The 16,036-nt window shown below is 32.0% G+C and overlaps 1 protein-coding gene across 1 annotated transcript in view; it reads right to left on the minus strand.

Annotated features, from left to right (window-relative positions):
* Window positions 1-16,036, minus strand: part of igf1rb (insulin-like growth factor 1b receptor) — a 144,064-nt gene that overhangs the window by 5,054 nt on the left and 122,974 nt on the right. Inside the window, exons 20-21 of the mRNA XM_073836419.1 lie at window positions 14,452-14,581; window positions 9,051-9,185 (exon numbers count right to left, since the gene is read on the minus strand). Coding sequence (XP_073692520.1) covers window positions 9,051-9,185; window positions 14,452-14,581 — 265 coding nt within the window. The remainder of the gene's footprint in view (window positions 1-9,050; window positions 9,186-14,451; window positions 14,582-16,036) is intronic.

Raw genomic sequence — 16,036 nt, forward strand, 5'->3', positions numbered from 1 at the left:
AAATTTACATTTTAAGTTATTTATAATTTTATAATTAATTTATCAATTAATTGTAAAATGCCTTTATAATTTTTAATGATCAGAATTATTGTAACATACATAGTACAATAATTCAAGTACTTGTACTATATGAGATATAAACTACTTCACATAACCAGTTAATAATAATCTCAATTCTGATTTTAAATTAAGTTACTATATATTAATATAAATTTTTAAAAATATTATAAAATATTAAAACAATATAATTTACACAGACTACTTTATATTATTTATTATTTATTTATTAATTTTAAAGTTATACTTAATATATATTTATATTTTGCAAAAACAGCATTATAATTTACATGCATAGACTGCTTTATAAAAACAGATGATCAATAAATCTTTTTAATTTGCATCTTTAAAAGTCTAAATTTGAAATAATATTAGTATATTAAAAAATGCATTCATGTATTTATTCATTTGTAATCATTTTAAATGATTAATAATAAAAATGTAAACTATAACTCTAAATATAATGTAATTATAGTGATTACAGTCACTATACATACACACTAATTAACATTATTGTCATACATGCTACTATAAGAAAAAATGACTCATAAGATCTTATTGATACCACCTACGCCTACTCGCCGTAGCTCTGAACAACAGGTGGCCGTGTGACGAATCGGTAACATAAACATGCATGCTATCAGCGCTTACGTCCTAAACACAGCTGCAGTGAGCTCATGGTGAATGCTGTGACCTCTTTACTGCACAGCAAACACACAACTGTGATGAAATCACACAGCAAAGCTGTAAAGGAGGCCCGAGAGCGCCGGCGAAGGAGAACTGCTACAGTTACACAGGGGGGGATAAAAAGCGTACGATCTCGCTGACACTCGAGCATACCAGTTCGCCATTTTAATTATACACAAACAGGGCTAAGAATACCAGAGGAGTCTGCTGAAATAAATACTGGGATCCCTGTGCCAGCTCACACACTAGTGGAGTAACACACACCATTAGTCTTACAAACACCAGCGCCGGCTACACACCCACACACAGCTAGCACAAACATCATACACAAACATTCACACCAGCAAATCCAAGTGCGGTATTTTCACCGTCTCTCACACACACATCGGGGCTTTTGGCTCTCCAGCTGTGAGACACAGAGATTGGACTCACTGCCCTCGGAGCCTCCAGCTTGTTTTTCCTGCATGCCACTAAATGAAGTTTCCATTGATGGGGAGGTTCAGGCTCATTTTAGCACCTCCAGTGTTAAAAGTGCTATATGAACTATATGAACCGCAGTAACCCTTGGAAGGACAAAATACGGATTTTTTTTCATCAAGATGAGTGAGAAGTAATGATTGCATTCAGGATAATTTCATATATTTTGAAATGGAATTTTATTTATATATTATATAAATAGGATGATCTTAATATAACATAAATATAACTATAAATATAGCTGCAAGCAGCAGTTACTGGGGTTCACGTGCTTAAAGGCATTGACGCACATATGTGACCCTGGACCACAAAACCAGTCATAAGGTTAAATTTTACAAAACTGAGATGTATACATATGAAAGCTCAATAAATAAGCTTTCTATTGATGTATGGTTTGTTAGGATAGGACAATATTTGGCCAAGATATATCTATTTGAAAATCTGGAATCTGAAGGTGCAAAAAAATCTAAATACTGAGAAAATCACCTTTAAAGTTGTCCACATTAAGTTCTTAACAATGCATATTACTAATCAAAAATTACATTTTGATATATTTATAGTAGGACTATAGTAGGACAAAAAATCTTCATGGAACATGATCTTTACTTAATTTTCTAATGATTTTTGGCATAAAAGAAAAATCCATAATTTTGACCCATGCAATGTATTTTTGGCTATTGTTACAAATATACCCCAGAGACTTAAGACTGGTTTTGTGGTCCAGGGTCACATATGACAAAAGACATCAATTAGCAAGTCTGTAACTACCTAAATAAATTATTTAAAAAAGCATTTTTGGCAAATCCAGGTAATAATTAACCATAAAAATAAGATGTTTTTTTATGTTTATGACTGTTATAGCACCAGCTGTGGTCTGATCTCCTTAAAATCAGCTGTCGCATGTGCTCACCAGGTTTTGTGAAAATTTGTGTTTTCCTGGCTTTATAGGATTTTGGGTCAATTTGGACAGGCCCCTTTTCTAAACAACACCGTTACAGCTTTCTAAAGAGTACATTTCAACATTTTTTAATATTTATTGACCTAGAGAGAATTGCACTGCAGTGTTTTTTTCCAGATTGAGGGAAAAACAGGACTAGTTCGGAAAAGTAGGTTTTTACACCTCCTCAATCATTTAACAAACAATTTGATTGACAGCAGTGCTTCTAGAGGCAAAGTTTTCTGTTATGCAGAGTTCATAAGATGACACGTGTATATGCAAAACACAGCGCAACGTACAATCATTTACACCCTTGAAAAATGTGAATGTTGATTTCTTTCAAATTTCTCACAGATCTTTGAGGCCACGAGTCGAACTGGCCCACTGAGTTTCGTTCCGATCGGCCTCCGTTAACCTTGTCTAATAGGTGCTCAAACTTCATCAGCCAATGGTGGCCACGTTTTTTTGAGATGTCAAATGTCATTGTGGATACTTGTGGCACTTTGAACCACAACCATGCAAAGCAACAAAAGGACAAATGGTTGCACAGTTATAGCCATTTTTTAAGGTTTTTCCTGCTTATGGCACCACTAAGTGGCCAAGCTCTGCAGTTTTTCCCCTGTGCCCTCAGATTGAGCTCTCACACAAGTTTTCTGAGTTTGGCAAGGATATCTCATTCCATTCAGGAGTTATAAGCATTTTACTAAAAGTGTCCTTGCCCCTTTCGAACGTTTTGGCAACCTTTGCGACGGCGAGTTGAAAGTTTGATTTTTTTTTTTTATATAATTATTGATATTCAGTATCCAGAGAATCTTCCTGCACTGGTTTGGGCGAAAAAACCTTGGACTAGTTTGCAAAAGTAAGTTTTTCAAAAAATTCTAAATATTTGAACCTGCCACTGACGGTTTAGGAGATATGAGCAATTTCATACTTTTGTTCGCTGTAGCGCCCCCGTCAGGTCGATTGGGGCGAGCCTTGGTGACATTGTCGGCTTTGTGAGTACTACCATCCCTCTGAGTTTCAAATCTCTACGACTAATGGTTTGGTCTGCACAATCAGTTTTACATGGAGAACCTGATCCGTGACCACTCTAACAATTACAATAGGGTTTCAGAATGTTAAAATGAATGCTAAAAGGCAAAGTTGAATAATGAATATCACGGTTTTTTTTTTCTAATCTTGATACAAGAGTCTTTTCTATGATATAAATTCCTGGATGACATCTAGAGCTGTCATTAAAGATTATTTTGGTAATTGAGTAATCAGTCGATTATTCTGATGATTAATCGAGTAATCTGATCATTATAAATTTTGTGGTAATACAAATAGACCTAAGACTTTAAAATAACTTAAATACATATATAATAGCAATAAGGCAATAATTAGCTCAAATAAAGTATTAAAGGCAAGTAATCATATGATTTTATTGAACAAAACTCTTAAAATAGAACTAATGTACATTACTCACTATAGCGATCTAATCCTTGTTTAATATTGGCTAAACAATATTTAATTCAAATATACACTTAATCTTTAATATTTGGTCATTTCTTTATGACAGAAATGCTACAGCCACTGTAATTTCTTCAATATGTGGAACAACTTGTACATTTTTAAATCGCGATGAACAGTTAGCATATTGGGAAATATATTGATGTATTCTCCTTTGTTTGCGTTGGTTTTTACTTCTGTGGGAATAGGATATTAGTAAAAAGAAATAACTAGAAAAAATGTACGCCAGGACTTTGTTTAATGCATCAGGAACATATTACATACTAGAAATGAGTCAAGTGGAAAGAAGCAATGGATTGAAAAATAAATTATTGGCGACGTCAACCAAAAAAGAAATGTATTTCAGAGGCAAAGCAGGTTCTTTTGTTTCTAATTGTTCTAATTGTTTAGCTGCACATAATTTTCCATTTTAATCAATTAACTGGATTCATTTTGAGGTTGAATTTGGGAGACCGTTGGCACCGTTAGTCTCAGCAATCGTGCTCTGGCTCATTAAAACAGAAGACAGAGGCAGCGGCAGTAATAAAGCCGCATGTACCAGCCCAAAACCCTCCCACATGCCCTCCTCCACTCCTGTTCTGGCTGCTAGAAACACCACTTTATCCTTCCCGGCACTTCTCTCAAAAAGTGTTAAAAGGTGCCAAACGCTGGCCAACCACAACAAAGAGCCTACACCAGACGGCCCTGGGATGAAAATAAGTCACAGGCCAACGCAAACCATTGTGCACTTCCCGTCAATGGACAGTGGACTGAGAAAATGCAAACTGCCGTTTCTCTTGAAACAAAACATCATTGTTCATTTGCTTCACCAAGTAAAGAGAGAAGAAAAACTGCCTTTAATAGTTTTTCTAAAATAGAAAATAGTAGAAAAAAAATATATAAAAGAATTATATATATATATATATATATATATATATATATATATATATATATATATATATATATATGGAGAGTTATATATATATATAAATATATATATACACACACACATATATATATATATATATTTCATAAAAAAAAAGATTTCGATAAAACTGAAAATTGTAAAAAAAAAAAAAAAAAAAAATCCGTTCTGAAAATTATATAATTACCTTATATATATTTTTTGCATTTTCAGAATGGAATTTTTTAAATTATATCTTTTAGCTTTTATTTTTACCAACAATTTTCAGTTTTATCTAAATCTTTTTTTTTTTGTATACATTTGTGAATGGAAAAAAAAAATATGTAAAAAGTATTAGAAAATTATTTATTGTAGCTTTTCGAATAATTAACTTTTCAGTTAACTAAACTGAGAATATATATATATATATATATATAGGGCCGGGACTTTAACGCGTTAATTTAGATTAATTAATTACACAAAAATAACGCGTTAAAAATTTTTTAACGCATTTTAATTGCACTTAGTTTTGCACCGCGGAACGTTTCTCACTGGATGAGATTCCGCGGACCGATTATACTGGAGCACCAACTAGCGTTTAGACAAGCTGCGTCCGTCCTAAATAGTATTGTATGTCCCAAATCGTAGTATGTTTAAAAAATTATTCCAAAGATTCCCGGATGGTCTACTACTTAACGATCAATGCACACTCTTAACTGCTAATATTGCCCGCAACACACTGCGCCGTGAACGAGGATTCGATTAGAACTACAAACACGCATAAAAAGTGTTAAAAACTACAAACATGGAGGATATACGCGACCAACGGACAGGTAGAGAAAGGGGTTTACGTGATAAATAATCAGTGTGTAACCTGATAAAAAATATTTTTTAAATGTTATCCGCGTTATATTCCATGTGCAGCAACATTTATAATGATAGGTTTGGTCATTAACGTTTAAATGCATAATTAAGCAAACACAAGAGCAGAGTTCTCGGCATGAAAGACTTGTTAAAGAACGTGCCTCTTGCTACACTTAATGGCAATATTGCATTGGTCTGTTGGACTTGGTTGAACAAAAATAAACAATATTTTGTTGCTTAAGCTTATGTATTCAGTCATTATTCAATGGTATACTAAAAATCCATGTAAAAATCTTAATTCTCACTGTTCTCAGGTCAAATATTTATATGCGATTAAAATGCGATTAATTTCGATTAATTAATTACAAAGCCTCTAATTAATTAGATTAAATTTTTTAATCGAGTCCCGGCCCTAATATATATATATATATATATATATATATATATATATATATATATATATACACACACACACACACACACACACACACACATACATACAGTGGGTATGGAAAGTATTCAGACCCCCTTAAATGTTTCACTCTTTGTTATATTGCAGCCATTTGCTGAAATGATTTAATTTCATTTTTTTTCCTCACAAATGTACACACAGCACCCCATATTGACAGAAAAACACAGAATTGTTGACATTTTTGCAGATTTATTAAAAACTGAATCACATGATCCTAAGTATTCAGACCCTTTGCTCAGTATTTAGTAGAAGCACCCTTTTGATCTAATACAGCCATGAGTCTTTTTGGGAAAGATGCAACAAGTTTTTCACACCTGGATTTGGGGATCCTCTGCCATTCCTCCTTGCAGATCCTCTCCAGTTCTGTCAGTTTGGATGGTAAACGTTGATGGACAGCCATTTTTAGGTCTCTCCAGAGATGCTCAATTGGGTTTAAGTCAGGGCTCTGGCTGGGCCATTCAAGACCAGTCACGGAGTTGTTGTGAAGCTACTCCTTCGTTCGTTTAGCTGTGTGCTTAGGGTCATTGTCTTGTTGGAAGGTAAACCTTCGGCCCAGTCTGAGGTCCTGAGCACTCTGGAGAAGGTTTTCGTCCAGGATATCCCTGTACTTGGCCGCATTCATCTTTCCCTCGATTACAACCAGTCGTCTTGTCCCTGCAGCTGAAAAACACCCCCACAGCATGATGCTGCCACCACCATGCTTCACTGTTGGGACTGTGTTGGACAGGTGATGAGCAGTGCCTGGTTTTCTCCACACATACCGTTTAGAATTAAGGCCAAAAAGTTCTATCTTGGTCTCATCAGACCAGAGAATCTTATTTCTCACCATCTTGGAGTCTTTCATGCGGGCTTTCACGTGTCTTGCACTGAGGAGAGTCTTCCGTAGGGCCACTCTGCCATACTGCCCTTCAAAGGCAAAGCGCAGTAACTATGCATTTGGTCAAAATTGAGTAAAGGCTTAAAATGGACTTTGTGACAACTGTTTTGTCTTGTGGCAAAGTCTTCTGGTTCAATTTTGTCCCAGAGAAACGAGAGTGTCAACATGTTTGACTAGCTGGGATAAAAACTTTAAAGGCATTTTTCTCAGTTTCAGTGTTGGCGTAGTTACTGCACTTTGCCTTTGGAGGGCAGCATAAAGCCCCGACTGGTGGAGGGCTGCAGTGATGGTTGACTTTCTACAACTTTCTCCCATCTCCCGACTGCATCTCTGGAGCTCAGCCACAGTGATCTTTGGGTTCTTCTTTACCTCTCTCACCAAGGCTCTTCTCCCCCGATAGCTCAGTTTGGCCGGACAGCCAGCTCTAGGAAGGGTTCTGGTCGTCCCAAACGTCTTCCATTTAAGGATTATGGAGGCCACTGTGCTCTTAGGAACCTTAAGTGCAGTAGAAATTTTTTTGTAACCTTGGCCAGATCTGTGCCTTGCCACAATTCTGTCTCTGAGCTCTTCAGGCAGTTCCTTTGACCTCATGATTCTCATTTGCTCTGACATGCACTGTGAGCTGTAAGGTCTTATATAGACAGGTGTGTGGCTTTCCTAATCAAGTCCAATCAGTATAATCAAACACAGCTGGACTCAAATGAAGGTGTAGAACCATCTCAAGGATGATCAGAAGAAATGGACAGCACCTGAGTTAAATATATGAGTGTCACAGCAAAGGGTCTGAATACTTAGGACCATGTGATATTTCAGTTTTTTTAATAAATCTGCAAAAATGTCAACAATTCTGTGTTTTTCTGTCAATATGGGGTGCTGTGTGTACATTAATGAGGAAAAAAATGAACTTAAATTATTTAAGCAAATGGCTGCAATATAACAAAGAGTGAAACATTTAGGGGGGTCTGAATACTTTCCGTACCCACTGTACATATATATATATATTTATTGTTTTTCTAATACAATCACAAACAGTAAACAGAACAAAACAAAGAAAACAAATCACAAAAATAACAAATACTAAACTAATACACAAAAATAAACAGAACAAACAAACAAAATAAAAAATACTAAACTAAAACAAAACAAAAATCACAAACAGTAAACAAAACAAAACAAAACAAAACAAAACAACACAACAATTAAAAAGAAAATCACAAAAATATCAGAACAAAAACAAACAAAAAAACAACACAAAAAAAAAAAAAAATACTAAACTAAAACAGAACAAAATTATATTAAGGAGGTATATTTTAGCTCTTTTTTAAAATAAATTAATTTTCAATTTTATCTAACTAAACTGAAAAAAGTGATATTCTCTCATGTAATAGATTAAAAACACCAGCTGTGGCTGACAAAAAAAAAAGGAACGGCTTACACATACAGCCAATAACTAAAGCCAAATGGTAACCTAAGATACCTCTGATCTCCAAAACCAGCTTTCCATCTTTTGTACCCCTTTCTTCTCAAAACGCAAACACTTACCTACCCACCTTCCTCCCTCCTGATATAATATTATATTATTAAAAATGTGGAATCCCTGTTGTGCTCTGAGTGCTCGTATATCACTGCCAGCTCTCACACTTCAGATAAAACACGGACTTAAAGCCAGACGCAACCCAACTCCAACCACGCCAAAGAAAACCCAGCACTTGGAGACTCTCACAGATAAACAAATTGAACTTAAATTTAGAGCCCAGCACCCACAGGGAGAGACTTGGTAGTTTTAAAATCCAAAACAAATAAAGGCCAAAGTCAAAAACTTTTCGGTAAATACCATTCGTTTTTAAGCTAATCCAGATTTCTAATGTCCATTCTTGTTTTTTTAGCTTTGTGACGTTAGCACCTTAATCATACAGTAGGTGGCAGACTTTCTACTTTTTAAAAAGCATAAATCACCCCAAAATGAAAACCTGTCATCATTTATTCACCATCATGTCCTTCCAAACCTAACATGAATATTCATATTAAGAAATTTCTAAATTGCCACATCAAGATGTTGCACCAGGTTTGACGTCAATGAAACCAATCTTGGCCAGATTGAAAGAAAAAGTGACACTAAATTTTGGTCTGTTCCTCATAATAAAGCTTTAAAACACTTATATACAAACCATTTTATGGTGTTTGTGTGTCCTTTTTGGAGCTCACTGTCTGATTTCATTGGATGGAAAACAGCAGCTTGGAATTTTTTCCAAAGTGAGTGAAAAATGTGAATAAGATGACTTACAGCATGTCAGGGCAGTTGTCTGGTTTGTCTAGTAGTCCTCCCTCCATGACAAACCGCAGTACCTGCTCATTGGACATGCCCTGATAGGGCTGTTCGGCCAGGGTGGCTATTTCCCACAACACCACGCCAAAGGACCTGCAAGAGGACAGATGAGAAAAGTTAGAATACATCTACATTGATAGCAACCAAAGTGTCCCACAACCAGATGCTGACTTTGTTTCAATTTTGAGTGACTTTTGTTGAAAGCTCCCCGTTCGTAAGAAAAAAAAAAACACTCCCTGAAGATGTTTTTTTTTTTTAAATATATCAATATTTTCAATATGTCATCACAAATCACACATTACAAAAATAACAAAAAATACAAAGCTAAAACAAAACAAAAAATCACAAACACTAAACAGAAAAAAAAAAATCATAAAAAACTAAACTAAAACAGAACAAAACAAAAATCACAACCAGTAAACAAACCAAAACAAAGAAAAAAAATTAAATAAAAATAACAAAGAAATACTAAAATAAAACAGGGAAAAAACACAAAAATAAACAGTAAACAGAACAAAAAAAAAATACTATATACAATATGTATTTTACTGTACACGAAAAAAATATCACAAAAATAACAAAAAATACTAAACTAAAACAGAAAAAAAAAATCACAAACTGTAAACAGAAAAAATAAAAAAGAGATAAAAATACTAAACTAAAACTAAACAAAAATCACAAACAGTAAACAGAAAAAACAAAAATAAAAAAAAAATCACAAAAATAAAAAAATAAACCAAAACAAAAATCATAAACTGTACACAGAAAAACAAAAAACAAAAACAACAAAATACTAAACTAAAACAGAACAAAAATCACAAACTGTAAACGGAAAAAATAAAAAATAAATAACAAAAAATACTAAACTAAAACAAAACAAAAATCACAAACAGTAAACAGAACAAAAAATAAATAAATAAAAAATAAAAAAAATCACACACACAAAAAAATAAACCAAAACAAAAATCATAAACTGTACACAGAAAGAAAAAAAAAGAAAAAATCACAAAACAACAAAAAATACTAAACTAAAACAGAACAAAAATCACAAACTGTAAACAGAAAAAAAATAAAAAAGAACAAAAAATACTAAACTAAAACAAAACAAATCACAAACAGTAAACAGAACTAAACAAAAATAAAAACCACAAATCACAAAAATAAAAAAATACTAAACTAAAACAAAAATTGTAAACCGTAAACCGAAAGAAAAAAAAAAATACTAAACAAAAATCACAAAATGTAAACAGAAAAAAATCATAAAAATAACAAAAAATACTAAATTAAAACAAAACAAATATCAAAAACAGTAAACAGAAGAAAAAAAATCACAAAAATAAAAAGTACTAAACTAAAACAAAACAAATCACAAACAGTAAACAGAACAAAACAAAAATAAAAACCACAAATCACAAAAATAAAAAAATACTAAACTAAAACAAAAATTGTAAACCGTAAACCGAAAGAAAAAAAATACTAAACAAAAATCACAAAATGTAAACAGAAAAAAAAAATCATAAAAAATAACAAAAAATACTAAATTAAAACAAAACAAATATCAAAAACAGTAAACAGAAGAAAAAAAAAAATCACAAAAATAAAAAATACTAAACTAAAACAAAATACACTAACATGAAACAAACAAATAAACAAAAAAGCACTAACCTAAAGCAGAAAAAAAAAATCACAATAATAAAAAAAATAAACCAAAACAAAAATCATAAACCGTAAACAGAAAAAAAAAAATCACAAAAATACTAAAATAAAACAAAACAAAAATCAAAAACATTAAACAGAAGAAAAAAAAAATCAAACTAAAACAAAATACACAAACATGAAACAGTACAAAACAAACAAACAAAAAAAGCACTAAACTAAAACAGAACAAATTACAAACTATACAAAAAAGAACAAACAAAGACCACAAACAGTAAAAAGAACATATGAAAAAAAAATCATGAAAATAACAAAATACTAAACTAAAAAACAAAAAAAAAAAAAATCACAAACAGCAAACAGAAGAAAATAAATCACAAAAATAAAAAATACTAAACTAAAACAGAACAAAACACAAAAAACAGATGCTGATTTTCTGTTTCAATTTTGAGTGACTTTAGTTGAAAGCTCCCCTTTGTAAGAAAGAGCCACTCCCTGAAGATGTTTTTTCAAGAAATATCAATATTTTCACTGAGAATGTGAGTGATGTGTATTCTAATTACCTTAAGCTTTCAAAAGGGAGCAAGTTGTCATTATAATGAGTCAGCCGCTCAGACAAATTATGTAATATAATGTGGTCTGTTGATAATAAAGCTATTAAGCACGTAGCAGAAATACCTTCAGTCATGCCTGACTTGAGTATTGCTTTTTCTTTCAGGTCTTATTCTTATTATTTTTCAGCAGATATGTCGTGGTACATCTAAATTAGATACAAAAGAGCTTCAAAGCCAACAAAAAATAATCACAGGCTCTGTTCCAAAACTTAATGAGCTGCTTTGTGGCTTATTACTGCCTTCATAGATTTAAAAACGCTTTACATTAAGAAGCCCAGTGTTATACACAGGACATTCGTCAACTGATTTTATAAAAACACAAGTATTTTAATTGCACTGAACTATTTGTATCAATATTTTACAGTGCTAAATTTAATTTTCTTTTGTAATGCACATTGAGCAATTCACCAGATTGAATTTACTTTCTCACTGAGCTCATCACTATGCATTGTGGGGTTGCCTTTTACACAAAGCATAGATGCGATGTGCTAAACATGTACAGCATTTCTCACTAGCAATAACAAAAATACTAAACTAAAACAAAAATAAAAATCACAAACAGTAAACAGAACAAAAAAAAAACAAAGAAAAAAAATCACAAAAACACTAAATTAAAACAGAACAAAATTCACAAACTGTAAACAGAACAAAACAAATAAAAAAAATTACAAAAACAATAAATTAAAACAGAACAAAACACAAAATTCACAAACTGTAAACAGAACAAAACAAAGAAAAAAAAAAATCACAAAAATAACAAAGAAATACGAAACTAAAACAGAAAAAAAAGCACAAAAATAAACAGCAAACAAAAAAATAATAATAAAAAAATACTAAAATAAAACAAAACAAAAAACACAAACAGAACAAACAAAAACAAAACAAAAAACAAAAATTACAAAGTCAACAGAACAAAACAAAAAATGACAAAAACCTAAACTAAATCAGTAAACAGACCAAAAAATAAAACAAAAACCACAAACAGAAAACAGAACCAAAAACAATCCACATAAATAACAAAAAGAACAAACAAATAAATAATAATAATAAATAAATAAATAAAAATACAGAACAAAACACAAAATTCACAAACTGTAAACAGAACAAAACAAAGATAAAAATAAATCACAAAAATAACTAAGAAATACTAAACTAAAACAGCACTAAAAAAAAAGCACAAAAACAAACTGCAAAAAAATAAATAAAAAAATACTAAAACAAAACAAAACAAAAACCACGAACAGTAACCAGAACAAAAACAAAACAAAATAAACTAAACTAAAACAAAACAAAAAATACAGTCAACAGAACAAAACAAAAAAAGACAAAAAACTACATAAAAAAACAGTAAATAGACCAAAAAATAAAATAAAACAAAAATCTGAAACAGTAAACGGAACCAAAAACAAACCACCAAAATATAGTAAACTAAAAACTAAAAAAAAAAAAAAACACTAAATTAAAACAGTAAACAGAACAATACAAAAAATAAATCACAAAAATAAAAAAAATACTAAACTAAAACAAAATACACATGAAACAGAACAAAATAAATCACAAATATAACAAAAAAAATACTGAAGTAAAACAACAAAACAAACAGTAAATAGAACAAAACAAACAAACAAAAAAAAACACAAAAAAAACAACTAAATTAAAACAGAACTAAACACATCACAAACACTAAGCAAAACAAAAAAATCACAAACACCAAACAGAACAACCCCACCCCAAAAACACTAAACTAAAACAGAAAAAAAAAAATCACACACAAACACACACAGACAAAAACAGAACACAAAAATCACTAAACACTAAACAGAACATAACAACAAAAAACACTAAACTAAAAAAGAACAAAACACAAAAATAATCACTAAACAGAACAAAACAAATCACAAAAAACAGCAAAAAATAAATAAAACTATAATTTTTGTGCACATCGCAATGCATGTGCATGAAAGAAACATGCCACTGCATCACGCTCAAAAAAAGGTATACAATAAAAAAAAGGTATATAATTTTGAACAGAACCTGACTGTAGGCCAACATGTACCTACCTGCTCTATTATACTATACAGCTCTTGAGTCCAACCTGATATCAAAGGCAAATATAAGTAAGCCACTGCTGTTTTGACCTCTCCACTTCAACCAGTGACATGAATGTGACGCATGACTGTCTGTTTGTCTGACCAACAGAAGACTATTCAGAAAACCTGTCTGAAATGATTTCGAAGCAATTCATTATTATACTTCCGAAAATTGCACACTTAACCTTTAAGTAACATCCATGATATTCTGATTCTGATCTTAACCACTGTTGAAATGGTACATTTCTAATTACTGGCAGAAAAACCACCCCACGTCTCTGTCTGATCCTTGTATAAAGTTCACCAGACATTCCTTATTATCAAGGCCTGACGGTGACCCTGGACAGACATGAAAGGTGAACTGTTAGGACACCTGGAAGGAAACTCGAGCGCATTGTAATTAAGTTCAATCCTCTTCCTGAACAGGGAGTGCTTGATTCTGATCCTTAACAAAAGATTTAAGCGCAAACCTCCCAGCGAGGGCAAACAGCTACTTATCACCACACGGGAGGACCGATGGACTAAAGATTCCTCGAGGCTCTGGAATGCCGCTCATATCAGCCGCAGCTGTTGCCGTTTCCGGAAAAGCCACGGTCTAGACTCCCCGAGGTTTGCTTTGAAACTTTGTCAAATGAGACCGACATATGAGGGAAATGTTTCTAGCTCATATGAGGGCCGATGAGGCTTGATTGCCAGCTTCATTTGAAATATATGGAAAGATGTTTCTCCTCATTGCTCACCGCATTAACGTATGCACCGTGTCATGGAAAATGTGTGTTTTGAGCTGCGCGAGTGTGGTTTTCATTTCTCGTTCAGCTAGCGGACGAACTGAAGTGGTCACTGGGGCGGTCTCTGCTCAAACACAGATGTCGCTCCACATCCACGAAGACTAGGAGCGATGTACCTTGATATACTGCGCACTTAACGTCTCACTTAATATCTCCATGTGTTTTAACATCTTGCACACACTGATTCTCTGTAGATCACATGAAAGCTTACCAGACATCGGACATGGTGGTGAATACTCCATCTTTGAGCGACTCTGGAGACATCCAGCGCACAGGCAGCAGTCCCTTGCCTCCTTTTCTGTAGTAATCGGTCTCGTAAATGTCCCGCGTCATGCCAAAATCTACAGATTGAGGATAAATGAGGCGACATTACTAAAGTTCTATAGTTTTACTTGAGATTTAGCCAAACAAAATGAACATGAACTGCATTTTCAGCAATTCATTACTTGTTCATTATGGAATAAAAATTGGGAATGCGCAGATGCTCAATTCTTTTGAAATGTTTGCCATCATTTACCACAAACCCTTTAATTTATTGCTGCAGTACATGATGGTTAAAACAATTCGCCACAGAGCCTTTTATTCTGTATTGTGACACAGATCCAGGAAAATTTTAGGCAGAATTTTAATAATTTAAGCAGAAAAATTAATAGAGAAGTCTGTTTTACAAATTACACTGTGATTTTAAATGAAAATGTCATAAATGGAAATTCCTGTGAAACAATACACTTGTCTGATATAAACCAGACTTCTCCAATCATTTTTAAAGATTCTGTTTAAAATTATTATGCAATAACATGCATTTACAAATAGACTTTATTAAATTAATTTAACATTAAATATTACCATTTACTATTAAATATTTATTATAAATGCAAATTAATATAATAAATAATAACAATACATTAGTATTGTTATTATTATTATTATTATTATTATTATTGTATATATATAAAATTGGACAATATTACAGTGTTGATAAAGCAAATTTATTTTGTTATGAAACAATGAGCAATAGTGCAAAATGTCAAAAGGTACAATTTGTCAATGCAATATTTTTAAATTAAATAACTGTCCATTTTTTTACTGAATTCATATTGAATGTGAAATGCCACCAACTGAAGATAATTTACTGCTAAAATAATCTTCTCTAATATGCTATAATAATAATAATAAGAATATTTAATAATAATAAGAATATAATATTTAAAAAATGTGAAATAATAATAATTATTATTATATTACATAAAAATTGGACAATAACTAACGGTTGATAAAGCAAATTCCATAATTTAAGTATTTATTTTTGTTATAAAACAATGAGCTATAGTGCAAAATGTCAAAAGGTGTTAAATCTAAGGTGCAATTTTTTTAAATTAAATAACTTTTACAATTTTATTTATTATTTAATGTGAAAGGCCACCAACCAGTGTCGTTTTTGACAACCATCTTAGATTTAGTCTTAGTCTTATGGACTAAAATGCTTCTTAGTTTTAGTCGAATTTTAGTCACTTCTATATGTGATCGTTTTAGTCCAATTTTAGTCGACGAAAAGTCAAAAAGGTTTTAGTCCAGTTTTAGTCGACGAAAAGTCAAAAAGGTTTTAGTCTAGTTTTAGTCAAAAAAAAGGGTCTTTTAACAAATTAATGTAGGTCAGTAAGTATTTTGCTGTTGGGTAGTGTCACTTATAAGTTGTGAAAATAGCAGATCTATACACAATGTGTGCTTCCCGATCGACTATTTTCACCAATAATTACAATAATGAAGGAATGTTTTAGAACATAAAAGACAAACAA

The sequence above is a fragment of the Garra rufa genome, chromosome 3 (assembly GCF_049309525.1).
Source record: "Garra rufa chromosome 3, GarRuf1.0, whole genome shotgun sequence".
NCBI lineage: Eukaryota > Metazoa > Chordata > Actinopteri > Cypriniformes > Cyprinidae > Garra > Garra rufa.